This window comes from Scatophagus argus, chromosome 3 (assembly GCF_020382885.2).
Source record: "Scatophagus argus isolate fScaArg1 chromosome 3, fScaArg1.pri, whole genome shotgun sequence".
In the NCBI taxonomy this organism is placed as follows: domain Eukaryota; kingdom Metazoa; phylum Chordata; class Actinopteri; family Scatophagidae; genus Scatophagus; species Scatophagus argus.
The window spans coordinates 22,516,642-22,528,869 of NC_058495.1; the positions used below are offsets into that span (position 1 = coordinate 22,516,642).

Below are 12,228 nucleotides of genomic sequence, written 5' to 3' on the forward strand. Positions count from 1 at the left end.
GTCCCCTGCAACTGTCACATCACTTCAATTCATCATTAAACTACCCATAGATGTGTGCTTTTCCTGATTTTAATAGCACTAATAAGCACTTAAATTCCAAGCCTGTCCATTAGTAACCTTTAATGGCATCTCAGGTTTGCACTTCATGTTCTGGGATCAATTTGGAATAAAGTGTTTGAAACAGGATTACAGGGATGGGAGCACATTCTCACTGGTGACTGTGGTGGATTGGAGGCCTAGGAATATGTTGAGGAAAGGTCACAGTAATTAAATTTATGACATTAAATGTTTCAGCTGTCAGTGTATGAGAAGAATAGAAGCTAATGAGAAAAATAAGTCATGTGGCCACACACACAACAGATTAAACTGGAGGACTACGTGTTCATGTCACTGCATTCATAAATAATGACCTTTAATGAAATCAAGGATAATGTTTTGTTGCTCATTTTACTGCTATTTTGCATAATGTACACCAGTCATGTTAATTTGACAAAAAGCCTCAGCTGTTAAGGTTAAATATGCAATATAACTTAAGTAGAAATGAGGGTATTCTGAAGCCATGGATTGAAGAGAAATTGTCGACCTTCATTTTCTCAGAACTGAAAGCAAACTGATCATCTGGTAAACCCATTTGTTAATAAGCAATTGTCCAGTCATAATTTTGCAACCATAGCTAGGGACAGCAAGTCTGTTAAACCTCTGGATTGTTTCCATATCCAAAAACTGTGTGCAAGACCTACCTTTGGTGAATAGAAATTGTATTGCATCACTTTGCATTTAAACGGTTTGGATGGTGGTGTGTTTTTTTTTTAACCACCTTTTCAAAACCAAACATAGAGGTGAAGAAGCGTAAGGAGGATTGGATTAAAGAGTTATCTGCACTAACCTGGCTAATTAGCATGCTACCTACAGTAGTTACCCAGTGTTAAGTTATTAATACTTTATGAGCAATTACTGAGTACTGTAAAGTAGGCCTGTTGAGGACAGACACGTTGACTTAGCTGGCATAACAGCTGCCCTGGATTCTGCTGATCAGAGTTAGCAGCACTCTCTGGCTTAATACTGTTTTAGATATGGAGAGGCTTATGTGAGATGACTTTGCAGAAATCACTGGCTTATTCCTATTCTAAAGTCATTCAATATTAACCTCATATTGAAGTAAACCATATTACATATAACAGTTTCTAACTTTTGCACTTTTTGTCAAAGTAACTTAAGTATTTCTATACATCATTATGTATGTTTTATATTATTTTTTTCTTATAACACAGTAATGTCTCCACCCTATATTATAAAAATAATACTGCGTATTTCCATGTCATCTACATGTTAACTGTAGAGGATGCCGACCTTCAACCTAGATCTATGAGCTACAACCGCTGTCTTTTCTACATTATTAGAGCACTGGATTAGCATGATGTTAACTATTAAATGCATATTTAAAGGAAAACTTTTGGAAATAGGTTTATTTCTTTTCTTGTCAAGAGTTAGGTAGATGAGAAAATCATATCATTCTCATTTCCAGTCTTTGGACTAACCTAAGTCAGTCTTGCTGCTGGCAGTGGGTTCATATTATCCTACAGTGTTTCTACCATTTCAGCTCCAACAGTTTGGTGAGGAAACTTTCCCCTTCTGTCACGTTAGCTGAGTCTGTATCACAGACATGGCATTTTTTTTACATTTTTTTTTATAGATTTGCTTTGCTATTCCTTTTGGTTTTATTTGTGTTTTGTGTGCTTGTTATGTTTGTTTTTATTGTTTCTGTTATCTAAATTGTATTTTTACTGGCTGGTTTTATGCTGTGTAACTGCCGTTTTGAAAAGTGCAATAAATAAAGTAAATTACTTTTATTGTTATTATAAAGCCTAAGCACATTTTGAGCCAGTCTTAAACATGGAGATGTTGGCAAGCAAAAAAGTGTTTGACTGACTCACATATTTAATATCAGTTACTAGGCTAGCTACAGCTAATAAAATCTGCTAATGAGAATTATCATTTTGCCTGTCAAAGTCAACAGCCTGGTAAAAACACTGCTTTTGTCTAAGTTTAAATCTTGAGAGGCCACTCTGCCTCTGTTATCATAGGAAACTGCAAACATGCCGTGAATGCTTAAACAGAAAGCTTAACAGGCATAATATCAATAAAGGATGGCATGGGTGTAGCGAAGGGTCAATTAAGAGGGATTTGTTAATGAAGAAGAACAGGACTCACCGGTGATAAGCAGCCTCCCAGTTGTGCTTGCTGTCCCAAACTGATTCTTAGCGATGCATGTGTAGGTGGCTGCATCCCTTCTGGTTACATTGGTAATCTTTAATGTCCCATTGGGAAGCAGAGTAATCCTGAGGGAAGCAGAACAAAAAAAAAGGAACAGCTTTTCACAGTACTGACTAAGGTAGAAAGTACACACTTACAAGTACAGTACAGTGGTGAAGCTTAGTTTTCTCATAGTAAGTGAACTGTACTTCTAACGAATTGTATTTTTGTCAAAATGGGAAAGCCTTTAAGCACTTTGACCCTCATGGCAGGCTGCTTTAAAGCTCTCCACTAAAGCCCAAAAAAATGAAATTCTTTGAGGTGGGTTAGCAGCAGGCAGAGTGACCCATCACCCTGACTCAGTGGTGGTCTAAACTCTTGGACACATAACTAAATGTAGAAACATTTTTTTTTTATTTTTACAATTCAATGAATAAACATAATGTATTTTACAGGCTTTATGTTGCTAAGGTCAGTGAGGAAACTATCACGCTGGGAGGTCACTGACTGGCTGGATATTTAATACACACTCAATATATCTCTGTGAGCTAAAGGCATTATATAATACTATATGAGCACAGATACCATGTAGTGATTGGATTGTCACTATGTCATAACAATGAAATGTACTGAATGGAAAAAGACGTCTTTTGAAAACAGGCTTACTGAAGGGCCGATTCACCTGAAGTGAGACAATCATTATGTAACTTTTGCCCCATATATCAGTTGATAATGCTAAAATCTAGTGTAACAGCAGCACAAATGGAGTGAGAGAGTCCTAAAGTCATTGAACTGCCTTAGTAATGTCAGTTGTACTGTAACATCTAGTTAAACTTAGCAGAAAAAGTAAAGCTGTAGCAACAAAAGGCCTTTTTCATTTGTACTCTGAAGAAAAAACAAATACAGTCTTATAGTCTTGCTTAAAAACCAAGATATTTCATTATTACCGCATGTGGTATCTAGCCATGCAGATTTTTTTTTTCTTTTTATGCAGGCTTCAGAATACAAGCTATAAGCCCTGGACAATTCTGCCTCGATCCCCAAAGCACTTAGGGTGAAAAGTGGTGTGGCTCTCAAAGAATTGCGAGACTGCATGGAAAAAACAATACCAATGTGTCTTTCTAGAAACAAGGTCTGGATAAATCACAAACCTCTCTGTAAGCTGTTGGTATTTTGGAGCAACCTTCTATCAAAGAAATAGACCTAATGAATACTTGACAGTGAGTCCTGCCAATTATAGAGTAACGGTGGAGGCAGATAGTTCAGATATCTCAAAACCTGGGTGAATTAACCTATTGTTAAAACTATCTGCATAGTTACGCAATGTGAGGGGTAATTGTGAAAATATGTTTGCACAGTTTGAGTGACACTAACTTTATTTGATGTGGTATCGAGTAACAAAATGTGTAGAGTGCACAATACATTTTCTAAACACTGCCCCAATTTACTGCATGGCTACAGATATGAGAAAATATTTCTCATCTAGAGTCTGCATACATCCATCCTTGTACACCTTAAAAGACTATGTGGGCTTGAGATACAGTGTGCTAAATGTCAGTCAGCTTGAGAATTTAACCAATTTCCTGCAGCTATGCATGTAGCTCCCTATCTGGAGCCAACTAAGGAGCCTCGGTGCTGTTTTGACAAGATGCGTGATGCTCATATTGTTCTCTTTCGTATTGTTCCTTTTGAATAAGCAGAATGGGAGTGATTCAAACAGTACAAAGTTAAGCATTTCTTCAGTGCACTGGGATGTCTCTGTTGGAGTCACAACAGTCTATTCTGCCTGTTGTGTGCATCAGAGTGTGTCTGTGTGTGTATGTATCTGCTAAGAATTCTCAATGTGTGTGCAATGACTTGCAGCAGGGTTTAGTCACCGTCTAAGCTTTTCTTCTGCCTCCAATTGGGATGATGAAAAGTCAGCGGATGGATTGCTAAAATGTGTAATTTCTTGCCTCTGTTTTGCTTTTGGATTCCTCCACCTTTTGATTGGTTCTTTATCATTGTGTGAAATCTTTTCAGAAGCTCAAATTCAACTCCTGGTGTATTCAATAAGAAATCAGAAAGAGAAGGACAACAAACTAAATTAAGCACCACTTGATGCTACTTGAAGTGATGCTTGAAGTGTGCTCATGTCTGTGTGTGGAGTTTCTAGCCAAGGGAGATAGTTCTGTTCTCGAATCTGCAGAGAGGTGTTAGGCTTTGCAGCTTTAAATTAATGTCTTTTTTGTACGTCATGCCAAAGCAGGACATTTTTACTTTTAATTACAGGAGTAACAGCTTCAGTTTTACTTTTGAATTTGTTCCTCTAAGTAAAAGGAGGCAGACTTTATCTTCAGCAGCGACTCCATTTGCTAATCTTTTATCTTTTTAAATATTTCATGCATGCAGTGTTGATACCACCAGTGAGCATCTTCATCACACTCACACCAAGCTATTTGCAAATGAGGGTGTATATTAGCCATGTGCAATTGTGCCCTGTTCTCATTTTCCTCATTAGCCTTTTCCTCTATGCACCTGCATAAATGCCAAATACACTATTCAAACAAGTCGGCTCCCAGTGAATGTGAACAAAAGCTGCTAGGAATATGCACTTAGACTTTTATCCTACCTTTCATTTCTCTGCAGGATCTCATTCCCTTTCTTCCACAGGCTAATTGCTGGGGGCGAGGCCTGAGGCTTGCATTCAAGAGTGACTTCGCTGCCTGAGCGAGCTTTTAGCAAGGCCCTTAATGGACTTTTGGAGAAACTTGGAGGTGAAGCTGTGTGTTGGGGGAAAGAAAAAGGTGTGAGATTAAAAAATAAAGACAATCTGAACCTTTGCAAATAAGCCCTGCCGTATTGACGTGAACTCTCCATAAGTTTCAGCAGTGATAGTGAGCTCAAAATGTCAGCATGAACTCAGCTGGAATGCTTATTGGGCTCAAGGCTATGGGCCCACCTGCCAGCCCACCCTTTAACTACACACACAACAAAATTCAGTTTCACCAAGCTTCCAACCTGCACAGATTTCAGCCTTTGTCCACATGCATTATCACATTTTGTTGGTCATCATTGGACCTCGATGTCATCACATGTAGACAGAATCAAATTTCTCATTGAGCTAGTCAGATGTAAGTCATCAAAGCATTGCAAATAAATCAATACCCCATCTACATGAGAAAGCATGCACAGTGCCACAAAGCAATGTGCTTGTAGTATCCAAATCAATATGATCAAACGAAAGTAAAATGAGACACTCCATCAGATTCATATTTTTGCTGGCAGAGCCCATACGAAATGACTTTGCAGACTGATTGCTGAGGTGAGCTATAGCAGGCTGGTGGTTTTTATCTTAGAAGATGATCAAACACACAGGCAGATGAGAAGGATAAAAGCAAAGGGAGGTATGCAATCTTACCTAACACCATTAGTTGGGCACTGGAATAAATAATGCCATGTTTGTTTTCAGCCACACACTGGTACATCCCAGAATCTGACAGGTTTAATGCAGCTATAGAAAGAGCCCCGTTTTCGATTTGTACGCGGCCCTGCAGAGGAAAGAAATACAGTTCTGCATATCCTTTGCAAGACCAGTCTGTTATGTCCAAAAGCACAGCAGCAATTACTTGGGCACCATGAAGGGAGGAGGACAGCAGGAGAGGAGAAAGAGGGAAATAAACGGCAAAGAGCCAACGTATGTTCAGCTTGTAATGGGGGAACAGATGAGGAAGCAGAGCAAGAAACTGCAAACCCGCACCTTAAGATACACAGAAACTAAGCAATGTTGACAATAGCAGCAGCAGCATATTAAAAAGTCATTTATTTTTTTGTGGTTGTTCAGTTGGAAAAGCTATGATGACAACTCGGATGATGACTTAGAATGATTTTTCACCCAGTGCTCTAATCTGCGGGGGGAGTGGTTTCTTACACTGTTATGTTAATTACAGGTACATATAGAAAGCTGAAGCTTAGTAATATAGAACATATTACTGAAGACACCTTACCACATAAATACTGCTAACCTTCAGAGTGAATTACATGTAACTTGGATCTGTAGCACGTGTCTGCAGACAGTGAAATTTTTTCCCTTTGTTTGTAGATGTAAAGGGGCATTCTGCCAATTTTACATATTGGTATGCTTAGCAATCATTAAGGGTAAAAAAAAAAAAATAGCTGTACAAGTTGTTTTTGGAAGATTTTTCGAGTTAATGACAGGTGTGTTCAGAAATAAATGTTATTTTTTTACCTCAAATCATTTGCACAAATTTGACAGCTGGACCATTTATCAGCCTGTTTAGTTCCCCCAAACAATGTCAGCAATAAGCTAGACAGCAATGTACACACCAACTATGTCTGGCATTGTGACAGTATGTGTTCAGCTCAGCCTCTAATTAAACTAAAAACTCTCAAGGAACTCTTGTTCTTCCTCTTGCCTCTGTATGTTTATTACACATTTGCAAGGCCACCTGATGCGTGCACTTTTCAGTTAACTTTTTTTGCATTAATTCACATCAATTATGCACTGCTCCAGTGTCTTTCCACTGGCTTTGTATGCAATCTGACATAAACCCGCGTCATGTTCTCGTCTGAGCACACCCCATTCACACTTAGGATGAGTGGAATAAAAGCACACAAAATGCACTGTGATCAGAATGCGAGCAGACTGGTGAAACCACATTTGGAGGTGTCCTGGCTTACTTTGTGATTAGATCTCAGCTAGGTGTTGATTCAGTTGGTAGTGTGATCACATGCTTAAGAAAAAAAAAATCCACCCAGGAAATTGAAAGGTCAAAAGCCTCAGCTTCTTACTCCTATAGAAGCAAACCTGGCAAAAACTCTAAGTCGTAGATTTGCAGATTACACACTGAAACTCTGATAGATGTAAATATACCACTGCCTCCTTTTTAAAGCTGTTTGCAACATTATAAAAACACAGTACCAAATCACTTCAGGACCCCTCGCATTGCATGCACAGCAATTCTACCTCATAAGTGGAAAATGGATGAAAAGTTGATTCTAATCAGCAAAAGCCAGTTCTGTTAAAGTACATGTGTTCTGAGTTAGTTATTCTATTACTGTACATTTTTCATTCAGTTTCAGTTCAAGTCAACTCAGGAACAAATCTAACTTGCTGTTACTTCATCAAATCAAGGACATGTTTTAGACAACACCAAAGCTATGAATAAGATATTATAAGCTTCTGCACCAACTGTGTAGCTTAGCTTCTCAGTGAGTCTCAGAACAGCTTGAATGCTCCTTAACATAGATTTTCCCAACTTCTGTTAGGATGAACACCATTCTTCCAGAAGATATACCCTCATTTTGTTTTAAGAGCTTAGTTGGGTTGTATGAAAACAACTGAATTCATTTAATTTTCCCACACATTTATTGTTTTTCCTTTAATCTGTCACCCAACCATCAACTCTAACCTTAACACCTGACAGTAAGAAATCTAACAGCTCATCATACCTCCGCTATCACTTGATTCCCATTCTTCAACCAGCTGGAAGAAGGTTTAGGCTTTCCATTGGCCTTACACTCCCAGAAGAGGTTCTCCTCGATGGACAGAACTGTGTCCGTCATTGTCTGGAGCCAGTGAGGTTTAGCTAGGAATAAATGAGAGGATTACCTTTTAAAACATGTGTTCTAATTAAAGAAGCAGTGGATTAGTAAAGAGTGGCATCAGAATTCATGAAGTCGCTAAAGAAGCCCTGCATTAAATTATCAAAGTTTAAAAGTGGGTTATCAGCCAAATGAGGAGCAGACAGGAATATTGACTGGAAGTGAATTTGGAGCTACTAAAATAATATACACTTTTTAGTTTTTACTAAACAAACAAGATTAAAGCTGCTGGTCACATGTAAGTTTCCAGTACAAATCTGGATATCTGTTAAAGACACGCTCATTCCTGCGTCTCTCCGTGTGCACTGTCAGTCAATTTGAAATGGTTTACTAACCATGGAATGAAACACGACCCCGCGCAACATTTTTGCCTCGCCGATTCTCTGCAATACATTCATACGTCCCCGCGTCTTCCTGTTGGAAATTAGGGATTTCAAGGACGGCGTTTGAATTCTTCAATTTCACTTTGCTGGGGAAAGGGATGCCACTGGTTCTCCTCCAGCTTATTTCTGGGACAGGGCTGCAAAAGACGAACAAAAAGTTCCCATGGTGGCAACTGTCAGTCGCAGTGATCAAAATCTGATTAAGTACATGAACAGAAGAAAGGCAGTTGGATTTGTGATTTATTGTTCCCTACAGTAACTGCTCAGATTTCCAAAGCTCTAAAAAGGAGCTCTTAGAAGAACTTTGATTTCTGCTCCCTTGTCTTTTCCTATGGGTTGATGAATCTGTGATTAAGTACAAGTTACTCTTACGCATTCTTAACTCATCTTGAGTAGCACTATGCATAGACAAGCCAACAGCTTACTTCACACACACACACACACACACACACACACACACACAAACACTTTTGACTGAGCTGACTTACTTTCCCAGGGCGAAACATTCCAGTTTCACCACAGATTCCTTCGCAGCTGGAACTGAATCAGGGAAATGAACTTCTATTTTGGGTTCATATTCACCCATTACTCCTAAAAAAGGGAGACAGCAGATGACAAGCTTTGTGTATCAATGATTAACAGCACTCATTTCAAACACTCACAGAATCAAAGAGAAAGCAGTGACATGGAGGGAGAACAAACAGAAAAGTCTTTGTGCATACAAAGCAAAAGTGACCCATGCAGCGCTAGTAAAGAGGAGCAAAGAAAAAAAAAATCAGAGGTGACTTATAAAAGATTCAGAGAACACATCGGGGGAAAGACTTCCTTTGTAGAGATTTATCACCTGTGGCAATGTGACTTCATTTATGACTATATTTATATTCACACCACTAGAACGGGTCAAAGACTTCTTCGCAGAGATAGTAGTATGCCCTTTACTATTAGCAATTACAACCCCAGTCTGGCCCGAGAGCTGATTCGAGATCCAGTTCATGTTTTTGGATTACAGGTCACTAAAGCCGCGATAAGTGCTAGCATGTTACACACAGTGTAGAAAATGTGCAGGAAATGGAATGGCTTCTCCTTCTGCACATGATCCTCCCCCTGAGCATTCAGTTAGTAATGATGTGTGACATTATAGAAACATCTCTGATTGATACAACACAACAGTAATTCCAACTATAAATCAGCTCACATAGCCTTGACATTTTTGCATTTTACGCTAGCAACTAATGGCTTGATTGGAATAATGGCTGAGCAGAGAGGCGCACATTTAATACTATAGGAAAACACTGTTCCACATTCCAATACGACACTCTTTGTAATTAATTTCATTTTTCATTTTTCTTAATGGTTTCAATTATTTATAAATGCTTTGATGATTAGTTATAAGTCATAAATAACAACAATGTCTAGGTTTCTTGGTCATGACAAATCTGTTGTGTAATAATGCTGTTATAATTGTTGGCAATCCATTATTAGATTGTCGCTATTAAATAATTAATAAATAACTTAAAAAAGTACAAAAGGGAGCTATGTAGAAAGCTGTACCACATCCACATCACAGCATTGACCACACTTTGTGAATGAGAAAGAAAAACACAACACACACAGCAACAATAATTAGGTGACTTTCCAGTTCCAGGCAATGGCTGAAAAGTTGTTTTTTTCAACAGCATTTAGATGAGGGCATACTGTATGTGTTGCTGGTCCTGCCATGTTCCTGAAATATATTGTATGAAAAGCTGCTCAATCAGCTGCAATGCAACATATATAACAGTAGGCGTAAAGGACCAACTAATTAAATATTATTATATTCAAATCGCTATTTGAATGAAAGTTATTTTCAAATGGCAAGAGCAGCATTTCAATTAACTTCATCATTAACAGTGCTCTGGCAAGTTGTCACAAGGGAACGGTAACTGCAAAAAAAAAAAGTAAAAAAAAAAGTTTAATTGCCAGTTGTTTGCTCAATATTCTCCGCATGCTGGTATACAGATACACTTTGACAAAGACAGATTTCTAGAGGGAAAAAAAACACCTCTCTGCATTATTTTTAAAAGAATAAGTGTGTCTTTTTACTGTTTATAAAAGACAAACAGGCACATCCTTGGCTCATGTCAGTCTCCAACAGGTAGCTAGCAGTTAGCTCAGCAGTTGTCAAGTGTAATTGTCAGACAGCTGGTGAACAGAGTTGCCAGAATGTCCCAGTTAAATTTTTAACTACATATCATATCACTGTTTTAATATTCACACCTTAAAAGCTCTGAACTGAAACATCCAATAGTCATCCATCCTGTCAATCTGTAACGTTGACGTTAGCTCAAGCAGCTTAAGTGTGGAGCTGTCAACAGTATCATTAGGTGTCATCAGACCGATATCAAAACATTGTGAGGTGTGACTCACCAACAGTTTTTCATTATTAAATAAAAATATGTAGCTGTTATCAGTGAATGTAATGAACTTTATGACTTAATAATCATATCTGAGATATAATGGCAAGTAAACCACAAATGCAAGAGAAAAGGGGACTAAATTGGTAAATATTCCATTTCCAGTATTTCTATGTTAGGTAAGTTCACTTAAGCAATGATTTATTTCTTTGAATGGCTTGAACAAGAAGCAGTTGTCTTTCTGATTCTATTCATTTAGAAACATGAACAGTTTGTGATTGTGCTAGGTACGTATGTTGTTTAACAGATCACAAACAGAAATGTATAGTTTAACTGGTCAGAAAAAAAAAAATCAATTGTAGTGTTATCACAATTGTTATACCTAAAAAGGTCTGGGAAAACCTTTTCTTATTTCATCTTTTAAACCCAATTTAGCTTTTGAACTCAGTTTAACCTAGGTGAAACACGGAAGTGACAACTCACAACCACAGATCTGAATGTAGTATAAATATGCAGCAAGCATACATTTTTTCCAATACCAGTATAAGATTTATTTAAAGTGATGAAACATATAAATTTAAACCTCAGCACAGATTACTGTTCAAATCTCTATGACGCCTACACATACTGAGAATACCTTTTGAGTGAATTTAAGTGAACAGTAGGATAAACCAGTGGCGTATAAACTGGTTTGTTTAAGTTTAAGGCATTACCGTCACTTCTGAGGACCAGTGGTGTAGGAGAGCTGAGAACCTTCTCCCTTGTGACAGTGTTGTTCACTACACAGGTGTAGTTGCCAACATCTGAGGGCTCCACTTTTGCGATGTACAGACTGCCTGTCTCTTGAGAGATGAAACGACGACTGTCTTGTTGGACAAAATACGGATATTCATTGAAGATCCAAGCAAACGTCAGCTCTGGAATAGAAAGGAAGAAACATGAAGTTAGAGTTGCGTTGGTCCACTGGTGCTTGTTCATAGCACGACTGATTGCACACATGCAGTATTAGATGCATCGACCTCTGTGGCTTGGATGGCTGAACCGCAAAAAAAAAAAACATACCATACTGTGGCCTAAAAATGTTAGCATATCACATCATTTTTCTGCCCTTATCTCAGTTTCCTTGGGAAGACACACCATGGCAAATGGAATAGCTATCAGTGCAGAAGAAATGGAAGACCTAAGGAAAGGGAGCGAAACAAAATGGATTACAGCGCATCAGTGGCCCTCCCCTGACACATGGCCTGCATTCTCCAGGTCCCTGAGTGACTTGGTTGGTTCAATGGAGGCACAAACTGATGCATGGATAGATTGAGGGATAGATGCATTGGCATATGGAAGAAGAAATATCAAAGATGTAGTGATGCACCTTCACAAGAAACAAGTCTACCATAAGAAAGGAGAGACCTGCCATAATGAATTACTATGTCATTCTGAGAAGCCTACACTGCACAGATTCGCAAGATCAAGGAGATGCACTGTGTAATCTACAACTTCGGAGGTGAGGGGCTCCAAGTCAAAAGGTGTATGCATTGACTGTCAATCATATCTGATGCCCCAAATGAAGCGAGCATCCTGGCTTCGGATGGAATCGA

At 38.5% G+C, this 12,228-nt stretch overlaps 1 protein-coding gene across 5 annotated transcripts in view; it reads right to left on the bottom strand.

Annotated features, from left to right (window-relative positions):
• The window catches only part of cntn3b (contactin 3b), a 50,162-nt gene that overhangs the window by 15,962 nt on the left and 21,972 nt on the right, over positions 1–12,228 (bottom strand). For all 5 annotated transcript variants that reach the window (XR_006843026.1, XM_046384780.1, XM_046384782.1 and 2 more), the window contains exons 6-12: positions 11,347–11,550; positions 8,729–8,831; positions 8,193–8,377; positions 7,705–7,841; positions 5,654–5,783; positions 4,865–5,015; positions 2,212–2,339 (exon numbers count right to left, since the gene is read on the bottom strand). Coding sequence is in view for 4 of the 5 variants with exons in the window: in XM_046384780.1 (XP_046240736.1) it covers positions 2,212–2,339; positions 4,865–5,015; positions 5,654–5,783; positions 7,705–7,841; positions 8,193–8,377; positions 8,729–8,831; positions 11,347–11,550 (1,038 nt within the window). In the remaining variant the exon portion in view is untranslated. The remainder of the gene's footprint in view (positions 1–2,211; positions 2,340–4,864; positions 5,016–5,653; positions 5,784–7,704; positions 7,842–8,192; positions 8,378–8,728; positions 8,832–11,346; positions 11,551–12,228) is intronic.